Genomic DNA, 24,243 nt, shown 5'->3' on the forward strand with positions numbered 1-24,243 from the left:
TGACTCTCCTATATATCTTTGATTCTGAAATATTCTTGCATTTGGCTTCGTATCATGTCACGAGCCACCTTTCGAGAGATGATTTATTCCCGATGCTCTGAACCCCCTTCTCACACTCTGTTCAAGTATCGATCGTTTGTCCATTCGCTTGAAACTTCCTATTGAACCTTCATACTTTGCTCTCGGTGTTTTTTGAAGTTTCAACTTGAGCGATACTTATGTCACACTTCCTCCATTGTTCACCAGATAATTATCCCTATAAGGGTCATTTCTCTCGAAGTTACTCTTTAATTCCCCACTTAAATATCGGGATGAGATTTCTTGTAGTGGAGGAGATTTGTAACATCCCCAATATCACACCACAGTAATCCCTTATGATCATGCAAAGTCATCATCATTTGCATTGATTAATCACAGTGGTTAAATATCTCATTTCACAATCCTTCTGTGAACTCAATTCAAATTCAAAGTGAAATTTGAAGTTGCACAAAAGATGCTGGAAAAATGTTCGCCATCTAGAAAATATTCCAAAACAACTTGTTGTTAAGGAAAACAACATCACCATCAAGTCAAAGTGGGACAAAGCATTTAAATCAGTGCCAAAACAACACTATAAATGCCCAAATTCATTTATGAAAAATGCCAGAGGATTCCAAAATTTCCCTAACTTCCTGTGGCAATGTGGGATATACCATAGTATTTATGTGACCAAGTTTCACATTTTTACTAAGTCGTTTGATGGCTCAAATTATTGCAAAACTATCTCTGGAAATAAAATAGAGATAAAATAGAAAAAAAGGCCAAGACTACTGTTGGGGATTGGGCCTAAGTGCACAGTGCACTTGGCCCAACCCAACCTGGGCTTCTCCCACCTTGCTACAGGAGGCAGGGGCTCGTGGGAGGCATCTGGCCGCCATGGCCATTCCCTGGCCGCGTGCCGGCCATCTGCCGGCTCCTCTAGAGCATAAAGGCCGACCCCGCGACCACCCAGGCAAACCCTAGCCCCCATTGGCCCTCCCCTCGCCGCTTCACCCTCTCCCTCTCTGTCTTGTTCGCCCGAGCACGGTCGCCGACGTGCCGCCGTCGATCCCGCAGCCACCGACCACTGTTCGCCGCTCCGACAAGTCTAGGAGCTCCGTCGTGGTCCGCCTCTTCTTCCTCGACACTGGATCGGGACCAGGAGTGCCACCGCCATTGCATTCTTCCTCTTCCTCATCTACGGCCACCGCGTGACCTCGCCGTCAACCTGCTCCACCGGTTCTCCCCGCGCCCGCTGCCTAGACCCTACGCTCTCACAGTGAGCTCTGCCTTCCTCCCACCCTTTTCATCGTTGTCGCTTTCGACCGCTAGTGCCCGATCTCGACTCGCCCGAGCTCGCCACCGCGCAACCTCGTCGCCGGCAGCCGTCTGGCGACCAAATGGTCATGCGCAGCTGCTCATCGTGCTCGACCACGCGCGTAAATGCCGTCTGGCCTAGTCGTTTAGTTAGAACGCGCCCGCTTCGCCGTTTTCCTCTCGCGACCGATTCCGGCCATGCGCCGTTGTGCTCGCCGCAGTAGCTACGGTGCGTCCCCAGCCTCGCTACTGCCGCCATCTGATGCGGCCCACCGCCAGCTTTCCAACGCACTCGAAAACGCGGCAGATGGCCATCCGTACGCGAGATCCGGGCTCGCCGGAGTTTTTGCCGCCGTTCGGCCTCGCCGGCGCACTCCGGTGGCCGAACTGACTCGACGCCGACGTGGCGTCGCGGGCCCCACCGCTCAGCCACTGACCCTGGGTCCCACCTGGCCCAGTTGACCTAGTCAACGCTGGCTTGGCTGGCCCTGTTTCCATGACATGTGGGCCCCGCCTGTTAAAATGATTCTTATAAATAACTAAATCTGGAAATTAATTAATTAGCTACTTAAATCTCTAATCACTCACTGACCAGTAGGACCCACCCTTAATTAAACCTAAATAGTTTAACTAAAACTTAATTAAACTACTGTGAGGCTCGCATGTGGGTCCCACTGGACCCACAGGTCAGGTTTGACCCCAGTCAACTGTCCTGTTGACTGCTGACATCACCTCTATGTCATGCTGATGTCATCCACTACTGTTCTGGATAATGTTGAATTAGATAATAAAATAAATGCCAGAAATGTCTAAATTCTTTGAAAAATCATATAAAATAAACCGTAACTCGGATGAAAATGTTTTCTACATGAAAGTTGCTCAGAACGACGAGACGAATCCGAATACGCGATCCGTTTACCTGTCAGATGCCTCTAACTATCTGAACATGGAACATTCCCCCTCCGGTCATCTGTCTGACACAGGTCCGGAACCGGGAAAACATTCCCGGTTGAGTCCCCCCTTCACCTGTATCGTGCAGCACTACGTTAGTACACTCCTAGCGCTGCGTATTGCCATGTTATGCCTTGTGATGCATTGTTTGCTCTGTATTTACTGTTTCTTCCCCCTCTTCTCTCCGGTAGGCCCCGAGACCGATGCTGCGCTTGTGATCAACTACGTCGACGACGACCCCCCCTCCTTGCCAGAGCAACCAGGCAAGCAAACCCCCCTTGAGCATTCCGATATCGCCCATTTCTTTCCCTCTCATGCTTGCATTAGAACTGCTACTGATTTCTGTATGATCCTACTCTGATGCATAGCATGTTTTGTTACCCGCTTTCACACCTTACCTGCTTATCCTAAACTGCTTAGTATAGGTTGGTTAGTGATCCATCAGTGACCCCCACCTTGTCCCAGTTGCCTCGCTTTATGTTCGATGGCTCGATCAACATGATCGACGTCCAGGCCCCGACACCGCACATCACTTTCCCCTTTTGTTGCTCAACTCTACAGAGTTACCATCGAGTGCCGAGGGTGGAACCTCATACATCACTCCTGATGAGATCTCTATAGTGTAGCTATATGGTCGTGGTCATCCAGGGTGATTTCCTCCTTAACCACTTCCGTTACGGCTCTATCGTGTAACCCCTCAAGCGTGAACCTCGAGGGTGGATCCTCTTACATTCACCTTGATGATAACATCGAGTGGAATTCACCGGGGGTGATTCCTCGGGTTTTCCCCTTGGTGTTAGACACACAGTTACTATGGTTACTATGACTTTACACCGAGCCATGTTACTAAAGACGGGTCGACCCTGAGGGGTACCCGCGCGAGCTTAATAGCGAGTGATGTGGAGTCGGGTTGACCTGGAAGGTGCCCGCGGGATACTTATGAGGCGTGGTCGGGCATTCTTAGCCCTTGCCGCAAGTACTCGAGACGGGGCGACGGGGTCACATCGATCGTGAGTCTCTGCTCGTTACCGCGCGTTCCTAATCCACTACGATTTGGATATTTGATCCAAGGGGCCTCTGGCCTGGTAGCACTAACCATCACGTGAGCATAGTATGGGCGTTCTGCGTCGTATACATCAGCCGAAGCTTAATAGACGTCAGCGACTGAGCGGCGCGCACCGCGTTGGACTGGTAAGCACCTACCTTTTTGAAGGAGGTAGCTAGGTCTGCTCACCGGCCGCCCACGCAACGTGCAAGAGTTCCCGGGGAGATGGCCCATGACCCCTGGGGGCATAGGTTTAGTCCGGCGTGCTGGCCTCTGAATTAAGCCTAGGTCGGGTTGCGGCATATTGTTTAGCCGAGGCCGGGCATGACCCAGAAAAGTGTGTCCGGCCGGAGTTAATCGAGCGTGGTGGGTAAGTTGGTGCACCCCTGCAGGGAAGAAAACATCTATCGATAGCCTGTCCTACGGTAACGGACACTTGGAGTTGTATCCCGATCGATACAACTAGAACTGGATACTTGTGATGAGAAATGGATTGTGATGAGAAATGGATGGTGATGATAAATGGATTGTGATGAGAAATGGATGGTGATGAGAAATGGATTGTGATTAGAAATGGATGGTGATGAGAAATGGATTGTGATTAGAAATGGATGGTGATGAGAAATGGATAGTATGGCTCTGGGATTGTTTTCTCGCAGGGAGTCGGGAAAGGATCTCTGGCCGAGGTTGATAACACTACTGCTACTTTACTTTATGCTACTCTACTCCCTCCTGTTGCTGCAAGATGGTGGTTTCTAGAAGATGCTAGTCTTCGATAGGCTAGGCTTTCCCCTTCCCTTCTGGCATTCTGCAGTTTAGTCCATAGATACAACCCATTCCTTTGATACAGATGCATACTTAGTTTAGATCTGATGTAAGTCTTGCGAGTACTTTGGATGAGTACTCACGGTTGCTTTGCTACTTCTTTTCCCCCATACCCGATTGTTGCGACTAGATGACATAGCCCAGGAGCCAGACGACGCCACTGATGACTACTACTACCCGGAGGATGCCTACTACTACGTGAAGACCGCCGACGACTAGGAGTAGTTAGGAGGCTCCCAGGCAAGAGGCCTTGCCTTTTCGATCATTGTTGCTTTTGTGCTAGTCTTCTTAAGGCAATCTTGTTTAACTCATGCCTGTACTCAGATATTGTTGCTTCCGCTGACTCTTGTGTTTTCGAGCTTATGTATTCGAGCCCTCGAGGCCCCTGGCTTGTAATATAAAGCTTGTATTATTTTAATTTGTGTCTAGAGTTGTGTTGTGATATCTTCTCGTGAGTCCTTGATCTTGATCATACACATTTGCGTGTATGATTAGTGTACGATTGAATCGAGGGCGTCACACATGCCTACTCATACGGAACCGGCGGCGAAATTTGTGATGTTTGAACAACGAGTTTGTTGTATCAAATTAGTCCTTCCAGAGAAGGAAATGCCCACTCTCTCGGTTACGATTCAACGCCGGAAGGTGGTCCGGAATGGAGCCACGGAACAACAGCCGCTGGTTGTTGAGGTGGTGTTGGACCAACACGGCAGCCAATATCTCCTCCTCGTCGTCGGACGACGAATCGTCGGAGTCGCAAATGAAATTGTGGAAAAAGAACTCGTCGGCAGAGTCCATTTTCGTACCTTGGCAAACTGTCGAACAACTTGCGGGCGTCGAAGAAGGAGACGACCGGCGAGGGGAGACGCGGCGCGCACAGACCAGCTAGCTGCCCTGCCGGCGTCCGACGAGCGTGCCGGTCGTATGTGGCGGGGGCGGCAAGGCGTCTTCTTGGTCGCGGGCGGCTGTGCGGTGGGGGAAGCGGCGGCGGGAACTAGTCTGCTCCCTGGCGGCAAAATGGCGGCGGCGGGCGACTGGGGGCAGGGGCGGCGTTGCTGGGCGGATGTGGAGGCGGCGGCAGTTGGAAGAGTCGCCGCAAAAATGGGCGGCGGCGTCGATGACGAAGGAGGCGGGGGCGAGGGTTGCTTGTTGGCCGGGGGAGGGAGGCCAATGTGCCACAGACCAGCGAGCCCAGAGACAGGAGTAGGCGAGCGCGTGCGTCCGTCGCGTGTCCGCGCCGACACAAATCAGGCTAAAAATGGGTCGGGGATGGATCGCCCGCGGACGAAAAAATGGACGAGCGTTTGTTTAGATCGGCGCGTTGGGCCGCCTTTTCTGTCCGCACCAATCCAAATGGACGGCCGCAGACGAAATGGGTCGTCTCATTAAAATTGCTCTAATGGATGAACGAGAGGGTGTCACGGTGCCTCCAGGATACGCTCGGCGGCCGATGTTGTGTTACGGCCTGTGGTGTCTCCTCTATAAACAATCACATCTTTCTCACTGCTACATCATGAACAAGTTCTCGATGGTTTGACGGCGCCGAGAAAATTGCTAACCCCTTGATCTACAATTAAATCTCCTCATTAAACTCACCCTGTCGTTGGTTTCACTTCCAGAATGGTCTAACTCTTTTCCTATATCAGAACAACAAAGCATACGTTATTATTGTGTATGGATTTAACTTACTGGAAACTGTAATCTTCTTATCACTAATGAAAAAGATATAAGCTCACTGCTCACTCTACCTCTCCTATCATATAGCCATACCTTCGTATTTTCTTATCCAGTGGTTACAAATTGGCTATAAGAATTTTAACATTTGCGTGCAGGTGAATAAATGCCTCTTTTGAAGTTTATTTTTTGGTTTATAAGGCTCATTTTTGGAATCTCACCAACTAAGGGAAATATTTATTGGTTGGGATGAATTGAGCTGGTTTAGAAAGTGCCCAATAAGCCTTCTGCTTTTTCTTCGCGAGAACTATGCGCGTCGTAGTATTAATTCTCAGCCGTTCGACTCCCGACGCAATAACTCCAGCGCGCGTGCACTATGCTTCGAGTCGTTTTAAAAAAGTGTGTGATGCATGCATGCAGGCATGCAGCCAGGGAGAGAAAAGGAGCGACGGCCATTTCTCTTCGTACGAGAACAGCAATCAGCGAATTAATTGCGTGCATAGGAATTGCGTACGCTTCAACCGAGCAGACCATGAATTGAGCCTTATATTACGGAAATCTGGCGATTTTGAAATGAGCCTTATAAACTGGTAAGGAGGGAGTACTACAAGCTACTCCCTCTTTCTATCTATATAGGGCCTAATGTAAATATTGAGGATGGGAATTCCATGACAATGCCACATCTTTGCAAGTTTGCACTAAAGTGTATTCGTTGAACATAAATATCAATATTTCATTGGATATTTAATTACCATTTTTATTTTATTTGATTATTCTTTTTGTCGGAACTGCTTATGAAAGGCAAAAAGTTTTACAGCAACGCGCGGGGTATCATCTAGTATTGAAAAATCTTCACACCGGATTGCCCGTTTGAAATTTCCTCATCATTAGCTTCATGTTGATATTTCACATGACTTTTGTGTTGCTCATTTTTCTATTTCGGTGAGTAGATTTACATCTCACTAGTGAACTTGTGTGGTATGTTTTAATGACACTCCTTAATCTCCTTCATCTAGTCCCTTCTAATCTACACTACGGTACTTTGATTCGAGATAAGTTGTACATGAAAAAGATACACATCGACATTCTGGTTTCATTCAGACATCGATTTTTAGATTCGTTGACTGTAAATGTTCAAGTTGTGTTCATGTTTGGAGTTATTATGGATTAATTTTGTTAAGCTCATCACGCACGGTTGATCTTTTGAAATTTCCTTTGACCAATAGCTTCATCCCACTGTTTCACATGACTTCCGTGTTGTACGTTTTCTATTTTAGCGGTCATAGATGAGTATATGTGTATCTTCCTATTATACTATACTAAGGTGTTCATCTGATGTTTTAGACGAAATTCAGAATGGCTTCTTTCTGTTCTCACTTATCATCGTCAACCTTGTCGCATGAACGACATGTCATGTGTGGCACCACTGCCTGCGTCGTTCTTCTCGATCTCCTCACCCGTGGCCTACTACACTGACGCAGCCATTACATGCGCACTGCATTTCTCCTCCCTGTCCTCTGCCTCAGCGCCTCCTCCTCGTCTCTACTTGCAAACTTCCCTTGCGTCGATGTTGCTAGCAAATGGTTCATCGCGCCACCGATGGGATCGCTCGCCCGCGCTTTGTGCTTGTCGCATGGGGCGCAGCACGACGGCCACCGTCTACCTCTGTCGACAGGGCACTCTATTGTAACTCGGTGCGTCATGTTTCTGTCTACTCTTAATTGGGTCCATTATATGCAACCAAACTTTTTTTTTGAAAAATAATTGAGACTTTATTCATTAGAGACAAGAAGTACATCGTTTGTGAGGATCATTATAATCTCATTTAAGGGTTCCTCAAACCAATCAGAAGTCAAAGAAAATCTAGCTAATCTGGCAAGCTCATGAGCTACTTTATTTCCTTCTCTATTACAATGTTCGAATATAGTAGTAAAGAAATCACACGTGTAATGAAAACAATCGTCGAAAATTGCCGCCGCCGCACCTGCCGATTGTCCTCCATCCTACATAGTTTCAATCACCTCCAGGTTATCCGAGTTAATAATAAGGCGATTACATCCCGCCCTTTGCGCTAGTGATAGACCAAAGTTCAGAGCTAAGGCTTCCGCCATCAACACATCCGCGCAATAGTCAATCTTCCCATTTTCTCCCACAATGAATCTGCCTCTGTCGTCTCTCAGGACCGCCCCCATCGTGCCCCTAAGCAGGTCGTGGTCAAAAGAAGTATCGACGTTAAGTTTCACAAAACCTCTGGGGGGACACAACCACCCCCCTTTTATAGAGGCCTTGGGGGATAAAGCATTTACAAAGTTTGTGGTAAGAGCTAAAACCCCCATTGAAATCTGAATTGCATTTTGCGTTTTCTCCTTGTACATCAATTTTCGTCTTTCCCACCATAGATACCATGTTGAGACATCAATCATCTCACGGACATTATTGTAGCCCATTAACCACAATTCTTGTCTGGAAGAAGTAGTAGATATTCCAACACTGCCTCTTCAACATGGTCAACTTCGCAAGCTTTATCAATAATGTCATCCAACTCCAAACTTTTCCAAACTCCCTTTGCTTTACTGCACCGAAAGAGCATATGCTTTGTATCCTCTAAACCCTCAGAGCAAGTAGGGCAAATGGGCGAGACCTTCATATGTTTGTTAGCGAGTGTAATCCGGCATGGTAGTGTTCCATGAAGCGTACGCCATATAATTTTTTTAACTTTTGCCGAACAAGCTAACTTCCATATCTTACTCTAAATGGGGTTAACTGTGGTCCGCCCCATTCCATTAGAGTGTCTTAATTTGCTGCCATACTGGTGATCCCACTCGACAGAGTAAGCTGACCGAACCGAGAACATACCATTTTTCATATAACTCCAAGTAATGAAATCTGGCATATCATGTTGCGGGAGTGGAATTGAAAGAATCCATTGTACATCGATGGGTCACATAGTTTGTCTAATCAGATGTTCATCCCTATTATTGGAAACAGGATCAATGAGGTCACCTACCTTAGTTAACAGTTGTCCCGTCTTAGACGTTACAACTTTCCTAGGGAGCAACTAGTTAACTAGCGCTCCTTCGCGAGCCTCGCAACGATCAGCGCCACTTGGCGCGCTCTCAGCTATTCGCCACGTGTCGTGCTCTGGACGCTCCCTTCGGATTTTGTTTTTTCGCACGGGTTTTCGGCTTTTTAAACTTTTTTTGGGTTTTTTCGATGTTTTGGTTTTCCCTCGGTCTTTCTTAGCTTTTCGATCAAAAAAATTTGGATTTTTTTTTGCGCGAAAAAACGCGTTTTTTTTTCCTTTCGCGAAAGTCACGGTTTTTCTTCCGCGAGAGGCACGGTTGTGCTTTAGCGAGAGTCACGGCCGTGCCTTTCGGAAACGAAAAAAACGCGTTTTCTGTTTTTTTTCTTTCGCGAGAGTCACGGTTTTGCTTCCGCGAGAGGCACGGTTGTGCTTTCACGAGAGTCACGGCCGTGCCTCTCGGAAAGGGAAAAACAAAACGCGTTTTCTATTTTTTTTACTTTCGTGAGAGTCACGATTTTGCTTCCGCGAGAGGCGCGGTTGTGCTTACGCGAAAATCACGGCCGTGCCTCTCGAAAAGGGAAAAAAATACGCGTTTTCTGTTTTTTTTCGCGAGAGGCATGGTTGTGTTTTCGCGAGAGTCACGGCCGTGCCTCTCGGAAACGGAAAAAACGCGTTTTCTATTTTTTTTCCTTCCACGAAAGTCACGGTTTTGCTTCCACGAGAGGCACAGGCGTGCCTCTTTCGGAAAGGGAAAAAACCGTGCTCCCAGTTCGGTTTTTTCGCCCGGTTTTTTTCGTTCGATTTTTTTCGTGAAAAAAAGTTCATCAAAACCTATCAACATGGGATCTAGTTTTGAAGATCTCGATGCGAGGAATCCAATGGTGAAAACGGTTCGAGATTTGGACGCAAGGTTTAAGAGATAAAACGTTTTGAATAAACGGATCTACGAAAAAAGGGAAAACTCCCAGGTTGCGACAAGTGGCGCGCTGCATGTGCGCCACTTGTCGCGACCAGGGAAAGTGGAGTGTTCCTTGCAACGAGTACTCCTTAATTAGTGATTTCGACTTTCCTATTGGCACAACTTAGGATCCATACGTCTTACCAAATTTTGATGTTTTGTCCATTTCACACTCGCCAAATATAACCATGTTTCAGGGAGTTTGTGCCTGCCATAAGCTTTGCCAGGTAAAAGAAGATCCTTTCCTTAGCTTGGAATTCAACAATCACCATCAGGGTAATGCATTGACCCAGCTCAATGCAGGCCATCAAACGTTAGGGAAAAAATGCTCTCCTAATGTAGCCAATCTATATGCAACCTACCAAACTATGTTTTTTTATGGAGTAACCAAGCTTTTATTCATCAAATGCCACAACAAGTGGAATACATCTCTGGTCGTGGGGCTGGCCCAACCAAATGTGTCGCCCCGGACCTAAAGGAAAAGCATACTTGGCTAGTCTATGTGCCTCTACATTAATGGCAAGGCCTTCAAAAGTAAAAACACAACTGAAAGTAAAAACTCTACTGTGAATCTCAGAAATAATAGCGTCGCTGCTCCCCTGGCTTTTGCTGTTGGTTGCCTTTACCACACCCTTTGAATCTGATGCAATCACTAAGCTGTTGATGTTAAGATCCTGGGCCAGGGCCAGCCCTTCCCGACATGCAATTGTTTCCAATATTTCGGGATCATCGACTCCAGCGATCACAAGGGTCGAACTCCCCATATATGTTCCTGCTTCATCCCGGAAAACTGCAGCTACTACTCCTCCCAGTCCCTTTCTGCATGCGGCATCGACATGAATCTTTACGTGTCCCGGCGGTGGCGCTTTGGGGCGCTGGCACGTTACAGTGGTTGTGGTAGGAGATCTCTGATTTTGGTCCTGTGGTTCTGCCAGTAAACTCAATTCAGCAAGGTATCTAGTAATAAAACCTTGAATAGCTTGGGGACTTTGGAATATTCCTTCATGTATGGCTTTCCTCCTTGCTGCCCAAATTGCCCAAAGTGTGACCGAGAGCTTCACAAATGACTCATGCTATAATGAATCGATGAGAGTGAACAGCCATTGCTTCGCATGTGGTTTAGTGATTGTCGCTAGGGCTTGCGCCATTTCTTCATCCACAAGGGCCCATGTGCGTCTTGACATGGTGCACTCCAACAGGGAATGCCTCCATGAGTCTTGTGCGCCGCACAAACCACATGCACTCGAATCTGACATATGCATGTGTGCCCGAACATCGTTGGTTGGTATGGAGTGTTTCGATAGTCTCCACAAAAACATACGGACCTTCCCAGGGACTGCTGTTTTCCACAGTCTCTTCCAAGTTCTTCTGTCGACAGGTTTGATGTGCCCGACCTATTCTCCAGCCAAGATTCCCTTCTCTGTCTAGTGCTAACCAACATGCGATATGCACTCTTGACCGAGAACATACCATTCTTCTCGTGACTCCAGCTCCAAAAATCATCAACGTTCATTGTGCAGATAGGGATACCCAGGATGATTTTCGCGTCCATGTTGGGAAAGGTCGCTTGGACCTTCTGTTTGTCCCAGCCCGCCGATGTCATATCAATTAATTCAGAGACATATGTAGGTGGATTGCTGCTCAGGCATCCATATGATCTCTTCATCTCCATTCTAGGTAGCCAGTTCTCATCCTAGATTTTTGTACTCTCCCCATTCCCAATTCGGCGTATCAATCCTTGCTGCAATATATCACGGCCTTCGATGGTTGCCCTCCAGATCTGACTTGGAGAGCTGCCTAGCTAAGCACTCAGGATATTGCCATTCGGGTAGTATATACCCCTCAACATCCGCGCACACATACTTTGCGGTTTTTGCAACAGATGCCATGCCTGTCTCGCTAGCATTGATAAGTTAAACAGCTCAAAATCCTTAAAGCCCAGGCCCCCCATACCTTTCGCTTGAGTCATCTCCTTCCAAGAGACCTAATGAGGTTTCCTTTTCCCATCTTTGCATCCCCACCAAAACTTCCTAATAAGCTTGTTTAGATGTTCACATAGCCCTCTAGAAAGTTTGAAGCAAGACATTGAATAGACTGGTACCGCCTGGGCAACAGATTTCACTAGTACTTCTTTGCCAGCCGAGGACATTGTTGTTTCTATCCATCTGTGGACCTTGCTCCACAACCTGTCTTTCAGTTTCTTAAACGAGCCGTTCTTGCTGCTCCCAACATCAGATGGCATCCTGAGATATTTTTCATTGAGCGTTTCATTGGGTACATGCAAAATATTTTTTATATCCTCTCGAACATTCTCCGGGACCCCCTTGCTGAAATAAATTGATGACTTCGAATTATTAATTCTCTGCCCCGAAGACTGACAGTAGACTTCCAAGACCTGGTTCACCTCAGTAGCTCCCATACTATTTGCCTTGAAGAACAGCAGGCTGTCATCAGCGAATAAGAGGTGATTAACCGGTGGTGCCTGCGCTGCCACCTTCAACCCCTCCAAATTGGATGACTCCCTTCTCGATTTTAATAGGCACGACAGGCCCTCTGCTGCTATCAAGAACAAGTACGGGGATATTGGGTCCCCCTGTCTTATACCTCTGGATGGCTTAAAATCTTCAAGCTTCTTCCCATTAAAAAGGATAGAAAAATTAACAGTGGAAACAAGACTCATCACAATATTCACCCACTGAACCGAGAACCCCAACTTTAACATGATGGCACATAAATATTCCCATTCAACTCTATCATAGGCCTTCATCATATCAAGCTTTAGGGCACAGGATTGGTGTTTCTTTGCTTTGTTCCGTTTCATGAAATGTAAACACTCATAGGCCATGATAATATTGTCAGTGATCATCCTGCCAGGCACAAAGGCTGATTGTTCCTCGGAGATTATATCCGGTAATATGAGCTTAAGCCTATTAGATATCACCTTGGACGCTATCTTGTAAATTACATTGCATAAACTTATTGGCCGGAATTGAGATAGGAGTGTTGGGGTTTTCACCTTTGGGATAAGAACCAATGTAGTGTCATTGATACTTTCGGCTGACTCCCGACCCTCAACGATGTTTAGAACCGCTTTAGTTACCTCGCCACCACAAACATCCCAGTGGCGCTGGAAGAAGTGGGCTGGAAAGCCATCCGGGCCCGGTGCTTTTGTGGGGAACATTTGAAACAGAGCGGTCTTGACCTCATCAGCGGTGTACGGAGCGCTTAAAACCTCATTCATCTCCTGTGAGACTTTCCTTGGCACGGTATCAAGCACCCGATCCATGCCATGGACTCCTTGGGAAGTGTACAACTCTTTGTAAAAACCGGTGTCCATTGACTCCATCTCAGGCACGTCCGTCGTCATCTGTCCATCTAGCCGCTGGAGGGATTTGATTTGATTCTTTCTCCTCCTCCTATTCGCCCTTAGATGAAAAAAATAAGTGTTCTTGTCACCATGCATCAGCCATTCAACTTTGGCCCTTTGTTTCCATAATATTTCCCCACGATGAAAAAGTTCAACCAAATTATCCACAATTTTTATTTCAGCCAAAGAAGGATCAGATCTTCCTCGTGAGTCCCGTAGCTCCTGTAGCTGACGTTGCAGCTGGCGAATCTGCATGCGCACGTTCCCTAAGTGCACCCGATCCCAATGTGACAAATCTCCTGCGAGATTCCTGAGTTTGTCCCCCAACTACTGCACATAATCGCTCGGGGTCTGGGCCCAACCCGCATGCACCACGTCCAATAGAGCCGGGTCGCGTTCCCAGCACAGCTCGTACTTAAATCTACGAGGGGCCCGCCTGCATGCATGCATGTCTTTGATCTTCAGGTATATTGGTACGTGGTCAGACGACGCTGCATCTTTGTGTTCGGTGATTGCATCCGGGAAAGCAACACACCACTCCATATTTGCTACGGTTCTGTCCAGCCGTACCTTTGTAAACGATCAACCTGACACTTTCCTCTCAAAAGTCCAGTTTCTCCCAATATAACCGATATCTGTCAGACCGCACGTGTCCAGTGCATCACGGAAGGCATCCATTTGGGCTTGGCTTTGGCTACCAACACCATCATGTTCATGAGCATGTAGTACTTCATTAAAATCACCCATTACAACCCAGGGTAGATTGCTAGAACCCGCTATCCCTTTGAGCATATCCCAAGTTTTATATCGTTGGTTAACTTGTGCCTCACCATAAACAAAAGGTTGCTCTGATTTTTGTATCAAGAAACTCATCAACCGTAACATCAATGTGATAATCAGAGTAACCAATAACTTCGAGCTTTATTTCATCATTCCAAAATATTCCTAAACCACCACTTCTACCACGACTATCAACAGCAAAACTTTTATTAAAGCCTAAATACTCCACCATATTCTCTACTCGAGAGCCCTCAATCTAGGTTTCAACAATGCATAATATTGAGGGGGCAAGTTGCCTCATGAGGTCACGAAGCTCTCGAACTGTCGCGGGTTTGCCAGCCACGCGGCAGTTCCAACATAGCAGACTCATTGCGCTCGGCGCGACTCCTCTAGGGAGCCCGCCAACCGCGCATCATAAGTTTTGTTGCTGGTGATATTAATCCCACTGCTTCTGCTATTTTCCAAAGGTGTCTGCTTGTTCCTCTTGGGCTCCTGTTTCGAAGAAGGGCTAATAGGCACCATCGAGGCCGAGGTGCTTGTCTCGTTCTCAACCAGCATAATAGTTTTGGCCACACCGTTTCCATCCTCATGACGAGCTGCTCCCCTCTTCCTACTAAGCCTAGCTTCATCCATATCTGCATCCTCATCCGGCATGAATTTGCTGTTGTCATCCCTCTTGTCATCACCAGAGTCATCTCTCCCACGGCCGCCGTTGCGTCCGCCTCTGCGTCCGCCTCTACGGCCTCGACCAGCCCCGGGACCTTGGCCCGTACGCATAACCCATGCAACTCGCAATTCTTTGAAGATCAGTGCTGATGGTGGATGAACCCGATCTCCATGCTCTTTAAACAGATGCCCCAGATGTCTGCACACAGCACACCAGTCCGGAAGCTTTTCATATTTCACTCTATATATCTGCCGCTTCCCCTCCCTGATCATGGAAACTGCATTCTTCAGAGGTTTCGTCACATTTATCCGAACCCAGACACGGTGAAAATTTCCCGTGAAGTCCGGTGATTGGGGTTCTGCAAAGAGAACTTCACCGACCTTTGATGCAAGGGAAGGCACCAGATGGGCGTAAAGAGGCGGCACATCGTGCACTTGCACCCATATCTCTATTGTATCAAGTGGTACTGTCGTTGGTTTCGCTATACCATCATAGGGTTTAAGGATGACTGCATCCCCCCTGAAGTGCCATGGACCATCTTGGGTAACTGTCTCCCAATCCCCAAGACAAGAGAATTGAACTGTGTAAAGATTGTCTTCCAAGGGCTTGAACTTCACCTCTTAGGCCAGATCCCATGCCGCCCTCTATTCTTGAAAAACCAGTACTGACTACCAGTTTTGGTGCAATGAACCCTAGCGAGTGCCATCCATCGAGCAGCCTCAGGCGGTGCAGCTTCCTCATCAAAGACCACATCATCTAGATCCTCCTCTCGAAGGCCTAGTTCCTTCATCATTGATTCCATCTCATCGATCTCCTGCGCCCCCGTGGAAGCAGCGCCCGCAGATGCGCTTGAAGCCATCTCGAAAACCTAGCCCAATCGAAAAGTTTCGGGCCTTGTGGGGAAACCCTAATTCCTCTCCTCCACCCGTCCCGACCAGGACCTTGGTCGTCCCAAGGGACTCCCCTGATCGCAAGCAGCTCCGGGAGGAATCAATGGAGAGGTAGGGGATGCAGATCTCGACGGCGGCGAAAAATCGCCCCGGGAGGACTATAAACCCTAACTAGAGGGAAATCTTTGGAGGTGTGAGTACACCTACCAAACTATGTGTAGAATATGGTTTTTATCCTGTATTTATTCAGCCATGCCCAACTGAGTCGCAGCTTACCAAAAGCGAACCTGGTTAGTGATTTGGATTTCAAATGTAAATCGGTCTAGCCCAGAAAGAGTCGCCAGACTACAGAACAGCTAGCCCAGAAACCCGGCCCACGTGCGTTACCTCTGCGGCGTGCCGTCATGTGCTCGACCGACCACTCCGCCCACGCACTCACGCCCCACGCTCCGCGTGGCCAAAAGCAAAAAAAAAAAAACCTAAAAAAAATCTCAATAGATAAAGGCACCCGTACGCGCAAATAGAGCATCGCCCCAGGGACCTGCACGCATAAACGCCGTGCCGTGTTTCTGGGGATCGACATCGCACGCACGCACCTGGCACCTCCCTCCCGGAATCCATCCATCCCACCGCTCTTTTAGCAGCTGCCCCCGTTGCTTGCGTCCAACTCAACCCCACTCCTCCGCCTCCCCCCTCTCCCATCTGCTGCCGCTGCTCTGCTCTGCTCTGCTCGCCCCTACCCGCGATCGCCGCGGCCAGCCCGCCATGGACGAGGAGTACGACGTGATCGTGCTGGGCACGGGGCTCAAGGAGTGCATTCTCAGCGGCCTCCTCTCCGTCGACGGCCTCAAGGTGAAGCCCGCCTCCTCCCCCCTACCGATCGATCTGTGCCTTTCCCCGTTCCAGCTGCCTGCCGTGACGCCGCTCAGTCAGCTCCCGTGCGCGTGTTTTCCGACGGAGCCCGCGCGCTCGGCGCGCGGGCGGGGTGGTTGCTGCTGCTTCCAGGTAGTAGATCGGGCGATGGTAGTGGCGCCCGGCTTGATCCGGACCTGATTTCAGCAGATGGGCGATTGTTTTCGCTGCCACGCAGTGTCCCTCTGTTGTTCGTGGTAGGAACTGTTGCGAAACTTGGCCGGTCGTTCGACTTGGGGGAGGCAGCCTGTAGTGATGTGGAGGTGGGGACGCTGGGGCGTGGCTGAATCGGAAGGTAAACTGCAGTGACGGCATCTCGCTCAGTTTATGCTAGTAGATGTGATCCATGCTTGTAAGGCGCCGGTATGAGTTTTGCAACGCTGGGGCACAGCAGTTAGGGAGGAAAAAGGTAGGGCGTGGTTTGAGTTGTTGTGGCATGACATGCTTACCCATTTTGGAAGCATGATCTTTTATGGTGTATTAATTGGGTGAGATGCTGCTGATCCAAAAGTGGTGGGATGCTCGATACATGTTGTAGTCTGAAGGGGTGCAAAAATGGCGATATTGCTAAATGTGTTCTAAGGATCCTCCTTTGCTTTTTTTTTTGCAGGTTTTGCACATGGATAGAAATGACTACTATGGAGGAGATTCCACCTCCCTCAACTTGAACCAGGCAAGCAGCTATATGTCTCTATCGAGTGGTTTAAGTTAAGATCGCAACTACCTAGAATGAGGTTATAATTGTATCAATGGGTACTTCTTGAAAATATATGTATATAAACAAAAGTTACTCTGTTTGTTTTGTTAGTTGATATGATTGATTTAGTCTTGTAGTTGTTTTTAGTTATACCTCTTTAATGTTTGTATATGTTGTCGACAGCTCTGGAAGAAGTTCAGGGGGGAAGAAAAACCACCGGCGCATTTAGGTGCGAGCAGAGACTACAATGTAGACATGGTTCCAAAGGTGTGACATGCCCCTTTTGATTAAATCCATCTTTCTGTATGCAGCAAATATTAACTGAGTATACAATAAATGTACTCTTTTCATTGCAAAAATATTTACTAACTTATTTGTGGCAGTCAAGTGATTTAGCAATAAGGAAAACAGTTGGTGTATGATCAGTAAATAGTCTTCCAAACATGGTTACCGGAGTTGTGTAACACCCTTTGAAACCTGTCGGTTGGAAATAGATGACAATCAGTAAGGATTTGGTGTCCGATTCGTAGATGGGTGCCAAACTGCCAAACCAATGAAATCAAGATAAATTAGAAGATGGGAGGATATGATTTCTTCCAGCTGCCATCCGCCACTAATACCGTTCTTAGGAGCAGTGACAGGGAGGATGGGGCTGTGGCCTGTAGCCTGCAGCCTTGAGACATTGACCACCTGGATCTGGTGAGGATGGAGGGTTGGAGACTTTCTTTAACCATATCGTCTTTTAGATGGAAAGGCGGCGCTGGTACAGCAGAGCGCTAGGGAGATAGGTTACGGTACTATGTTTCTTTAGAAGTTTCCGTTGCTACCTTAGGGTTCACTTCCTAACTAGTTTGTCCGCGAATGGGGATGTTCTCTAGTAAAACCCTTGTGCCTAGATATCTGGTTTGCGTATCCCATCTCCATCTTTGTCCGCGAATCAGAAATGTACACCTATTAGGGAACCCAACTTTTGTATGTGGCAAACCCATTGATCCGCGAATCTGGTAACCATGGTTCTAAAGCAGATTGGGGAGTGATGTGTGGGCCTGATGGAGTAATTTTAGCAGATAGAGCATGCAACCTTGTCTAAATCGAATTGGTCTGTGCTAAATTTAGCATCATACTAGTAGGCGCCAAACTGTCAATGGCTTTGCAACTCCTTCAAGAGGCTTGTGGCCAAGAAGTACTAAACATTTTTCAATGTTTCCTTGCATTTTTTTGCTTCATTTTAATGCGGCTCCTTTGTATACAGTTTTGACCAATAACCGCTCAACTCTCTTCCTATGTTGGAACCCTTGTCATGACTCCACAATCCTGATAGTGTTTCCCATTACTTGTATTTTACTATTTTTATTTTTATTTCTTTTCATAGAAACTTGTGGTTTTATTAACAATAAACAGATGCTTGGTTCAGATTATGAAATGCTATAAACCTACAGGCTACATGTAATATGTTGAGATTGTAAACATTTGATAAAAATAGTATCTGTCTTTCTATCTCTGACCAGTTTATGATGGCGAACGGAACTTTGGTTCGTACTCTCATTCACACTGATGTGACGAAGTATCTGTCTTTCAAAGCTGTTGATGGAAGCTTTGTCTTCAGCAAAGGGAAGGTATTGCTTTAGCTTACACGCATACCTCCTGTCTTGTATGGATGGCACCTTTGTTGGACTCGTCATAAGCCATTCTTTGATCTCATGATTCTAAACACCACTATTCAAAATGGCCACCTACATTCTGTTGTTGTGTTGCATTTGCATCAGATTCACAAGGTTCCTGCCACTGACATGGAGGCTCTAAAATCCCCTTTAATGGGCATATTTGAGAAACGTAGAGCAAGGAACTTCTTCATTTATGTCCAAGATTACAATGATGCTGATCCAAGAACACATCAAGGATTGGACCTTACAAGGATGACAACTAGAGAATTGATTGCGTAAGTATCTCATCTGTTATGGCATCAATGGTATATCAGATTTTTTTTTGGGGGTAAAAAGGACTATATAAGGTAGTTGCTTATTTTCTGTTTAGTGGCTGAAATGTAGAAAAACTAGTTCTGTCTGCCTCATTGTTAGGAAAGAATACATGCTTGTTCTAATTGCACATGCATCTTCTGCATTACCTTGATTTTTATTGTTTTTTTTTTCAGAAGTAGGGATTGGTTTAATAATTTACTCTCTTTTGAGAAAACAGTAGAGTTGCAGGACATTTGATTTCAGTATCATGTACTGATCTGCACTTACCATTAAAAGTGGAAGGATATCCCTTGTTACTTCCTGCACTGCAAGTAATCTTATTTGTTTTTTGTTTTTTGTTTCCAGGAAACACGGATTGAGTGATGATACTATAGATTTCATTGGCCATGCGCTTGCTCTTCACAGGGACGATCGCTACCTAAGCGAGCCAGCAATTGATACTGTTAAAAGAATGAAAGTATGCCCTGGCTATTTTTTTTTAGTTTTTTCTGTTCTTAAGAAGATAGAAGGTTTCTGGCTTGTTAACATCAATATAATTTCTATGATCTGCCACCCTTGTATATTTGTTCTTTGGTGATATTTCTGCTATTTAATTGTGTTTTATCAATGGAGCATAATGAAACTTTGTTGCTTGCTGCTAGCTCTATTCTGAGTCTCTTGCACGGTTCCAAGGAGGCTCACCTTATATTTACCCATTGTATGGGTTGGGTGAGCTGCCACAGGTCAGTTGTTTTTCGATTACTTGAGCTAATATATTTTCTACTGCATGTTTGCCTTTAAGATGCTTATATGCTAAAGTGCTTTCTTACTGTTCAGGCTTTTGCACGTCTAAGTGCTGTTTATGGTGGCACTTATATGTTAAATAAGCCAGAGTGCAAGGTTGGTCTTACCGCATCTATGCTAATCATTTATGCCATTATGTGTGAATTCTTTTACCCAATACTCTATTGTAGGTTGAATTTGATATGGAGGGGAAAGTGTGTGGTGTTACATCAGAAGGTGAAACTGCCAAGTGCAAGAAGGTTGTCTGTGATCCTTCTTACTTGGCCAACAAGGTATATATCGCTGTTTTCAATTGATGTTATACTTTTGTTTGGACATGTTTGTACCAAATTCACTGAAATTCTCATGGTCCATCTGAACTTACTTAAGTTTTGAACCTTCACGGTTTGGTCTCTTGTAATTCTTATTGTCTGCATACTGTTTTGCTACACACTAGCATTGTCCCATGACGTTTACTCTGTGAACAGGTAAGGAAGATTGGAAAAGTTGCACGAGCAATTGCTATTATGAGCCACCCAATTCCAAATGCAAATGATTCCCACTCGATTCAGATTATTTTACCACAAAAGCAACTTGGGCGCAAGTCAGACATGTGAGGGCTCACTTTCTGTCTCAGTTCTCAAATAATTATCGCTGGATAAATTTCTAAATTCAGTTTCTCCATTGCTTCTTTGTGACATGCATGCTGGTATATATATTGTAGGTATGTCTTCTGTTGCTCGTACACCCACAATGTCGCACCAAAAGGGAAGTTCATTGCATTTGTGTCTGCAGAAGCAGAGACTGATAACCCACAGTCCGAACTAAAGCCTGGAATCGATCTACTTGGTCCAGTAGATGAATTGTTTTTTGATATGTATGACAGATATGAACCCGTCAATGAACCTTCTCTTGATAATTGCTTTGTCTCATCGGTAAGTTTTGCTTTATATATGACAATACAGTGTTGGTCTCATATTGTAGATGTTCATGGCAGTTTTTTCTTTTCTTTCCCTCTTTGCAGAGTTATGATGCCACTACTCACTTTGAGACAACTGTCACAGATGTTCTTAATATGTACACACTGATTACTGGAAAGGTAAGCTTGAGATTCACTCCTTTTACCTTTGCAATGCTGGTGGGCGATTAGTAGTTTCTGTTGATGTGGGGTAAACTCTGAGAATTCACATTTTGTTCCCGAGGACTGCCGTCTATATTTTATTCACTAGTGATTCTCTATTGGCTTTTTTTTCTGTAGAATTTGGACCTATATATATCTAGCTCTTGTATCGGCAATTTTGGTACCTAATAAATTCCACATTTTTGTGGCTGAAAGCTGTTTTGGCATAACTCTCTGGTCTTCTTGCAGACTGTTGATCTTAGCGTTGATCTCAGTGCTGCCAGCGCTGCAGAAGAGTACTAGATCTCATCAAACCAAGCATTTTCTTCAAGACTATACTAAATGGAGGAACACCACCGGAATCCTACTGCAGGATGGTCATGTGTGACATGAGCTGCATACTGCGTAGGGGGTTCAGGTGCGTAGGGGGTTCAGGTCCCACGCCTGCCAGCAGCACTATGCGAAATTATTATATGTGGAATGGTGCTGATTTCCTTCGTTAACTTCCATATTGATCCACTGGGTTGTAAACGTTATTCTATCGTAACGATGGCTTTAGCATGTTCATGTTCGTCTTGTTGATGTATTCTACAGTCATACATATTGGTGTCTTGGATGTATTTTCCTTCCGAGTAAGGTCAATGTGGTTTATTTTCTTTCGTTCAAGAAAGTAAGCATGCAGATGGTTTTGAAATGTTACGTGAGAAACATAGAAAGTGGGTTTGAAGTTTGAACCAAAGGAAGTATCAAAATTTAGAGATTGTTTGATTTATTTGCAACAATTGTCGATCTTCTACATAAAAATTGGTAACAAGGAATATTGCACTCACTTGGGCAACAAGGCTGCTGTAGAAGAAATAGTTAAGGATATCTTTGTGCAGTCTGGCAAAAATCATCTTATTTGGAAATGTGTGTTTCCTTGCAATGGAAGTGTGTTGTACTTCCTCTGATGATCTAAACGGTCTTATATTTATTTACAAGGGAGTATATGTTTGCTGTGTTTCACACATCTGGTTTTTGTTGCTGCTGCACATGTTTTGCTAGTCTTTTGATAAGTTGATTTTGTGTTGCATACATCTAGCATTTTTGTTGTGTAAGCTTAAAGTTTTTGCACGCATCAATTAGAATTTAGTTCAATTTACTCACAATTCGTTGCATGAGTTAAAGATTTTTTTGTGTGTGGTGAGTCAATAACATCATTTCTTTACAAATTTGTATACTTTTGTTGTGTAGTGAGTCAATAACACCATTGTTTTTACGAACTTGTTGCATGAGATAATATGGAATATATCTAGTGGTTTGGAGGTTTAGTTGCCTTATCGACACTATAATTTGCTGCCTAAGTTTTTGTTGCTCATCGTATGTCTCATTCTATCATCTTTTTAGTTTGTTGCCCAAATTTTTGTTTGTCTTATTTTATGTCTCACTTCTATCATCTTTTTGGGAAGCTACCGGCTAGTGTTCAATGCTTGAGGAATAGGCGTTGGAGCCAGTGGCGGATCTAGGATCTGACAATATGGGGGCAACCATGGAAACACTAGATGATACCCCACACGTTATTGCGGGAATATTTTGCAACATATCTCAATGTGATTCATTGTATGAAATATATACAAAAGGATAAAACTGAGACTACATATAATTTATTATGTTTGATTACTATGTAGTTGTAAAATGTTTATTAAATATAAATAAAATAAAATAATAGAAATTCGCATGTTGAGATAGGTCTCTTTTCATGCAGGTTTCATGATGAAGTGGCATGCTTGCATGTTGCGAGACATATGGTAGTGAGTGTAGGCCTTTTCTCGTGCATGTTGTGTGATAATGTGGCATGCTTGCATGTTAAGAGAGATAGTTAGTGGGGGCTAGCTTTTTAGATATAGAAGATTTCAATGACTAGATTTTTTTATTATAGTACACCAAAATTATTATATGATGGATAAACTTTACAGTAGTAAAAGAAAATTTGCAAATTGTTTGTGGGGGCAATGGCGCTAATGGCCCTCACACTAGATCCGCCCATGGACGGAGCCCTTTGAGTTTAAGTTGAAAAGGGGAATTCATGTAAACTTGTGTACGGGCAAACTTCCCTTGTGTGTGCACTGATTCTTTGGGTTAAGTGAGGTAAAAAGGAAGGGTTGACCAAACAATTAGCAGATTATTAAGCAGAGCGGTTGGGTACTACTATTCATGGGTTGTTCACGACCAAATTTTTATGGTTGCCGTTTCGAAGATGTGCCTTAGGTGCACTCCTCTCTTTAGGTAAAAATAATACGAACGAAAGCCTAATAGTCATAAATATTTCCAGTAAGGCATATGACACATCGAAAGGTCATGATATAACCAAATAACATAGGCCTTACTTATTACAAATTTAGTTGGCTTCAAACCACCAATGGATTCACTTCAGTAGCAAAATTGATCTATAGAATCAACTTTGTCACTAGAGTACATCTGGACGTGCTTTAGACAATTGCACTAAAAATGGTCTGAAACTAGATTCGCTTTAGTGGCAAAGCTGATTTCAAATAGTTGTTTCTTTCAGCTTCTAATTTTTTTATAAAAATTTGTTGCCTAACGCTGAAACAAACATGGCCTAAAGTCTACATCACAAGACACCTTTACTATTTATTTACCATTCACACAGACATTGAGAAACACAAATAATCACTTGTGAACAACATTTGGAGAACACAATTTGAATTATCCACTACTCATAGTAGAACATGTCCCTGTTTGTTGTGTGCGTATCAAAATTGAATTCAATTGTTTTGATATTGTAAAATTAGTATAGAGTTAAGAATATTAAAAAAATCGAAATGTTTGAACCTAAATATGGGAGCCACAAATGTTTATCTTGGCGAGCTTCTCGCGCAGATGGTAGCATGTTCATCTTAGATACAACTTATGGCATCTACGAAGACTTTACACTTACTCTTGATTTTTTCATATATATGATGATTGTTGACGTGAAGGAGAAAGCATGATGCGAGAGAATAATAGAAAATATCTCATTCTCCTTGTCCATGTATTTTAGTGATAACTTCTGACGTAGTGCTCATTAATGCACATTATTGTTTGAGTTGGAGGCGGCATCTCTATTAAAACAAGAGGTCAATTTTATAGCTAGGCGACTACAACCTCTAGTAGAGACATGCATGCGGGAGAGTATCAGAATTAACAAAGTGTCATCTAACTCCTACACTACTTGATTATCAGACAAAAAAATTAGAAGAAAAAATCCTCATGAATC

The 24,243-nt window shown here is 45.1% G+C and overlaps 1 protein-coding gene across 1 annotated transcript; it reads left to right on the forward strand.

Annotated features, from left to right (window-relative positions):
- Positions 1–16,105: 16,105 nt before the first annotated feature.
- Positions 16,106–21,646, forward strand: LOC125518709 (guanosine nucleotide diphosphate dissociation inhibitor 1). The gene is made up of 13 exons (XM_048683540.2): positions 16,106–16,369; positions 17,040–17,102; positions 17,310–17,393; positions 18,635–18,742; positions 18,893–19,065; positions 19,451–19,562; positions 19,747–19,827; positions 19,922–19,984; positions 20,059–20,160; positions 20,356–20,480; positions 20,592–20,802; positions 20,892–20,966; positions 21,237–21,646. Exons 1-13 carry the CDS (start codon positions 16,283–16,285, stop codon positions 21,288–21,290), a joined length of 1,338 nt encoding a protein of 445 aa, XP_048539497.1. The 5' UTR covers positions 16,106–16,282; the 3' UTR covers positions 21,291–21,646.
- Positions 21,647–24,243: the final 2,597 nt, after the last annotated feature.

The sequence above is a fragment of the Triticum urartu genome, chromosome 1A (genome assembly GCF_056163025.1).
Source record: "Triticum urartu cultivar PI428250 chromosome 1A, HENAU_Tu73, whole genome shotgun sequence".
NCBI classification, from domain to species: domain Eukaryota; kingdom Viridiplantae; phylum Streptophyta; class Magnoliopsida; order Poales; family Poaceae; genus Triticum; species Triticum urartu.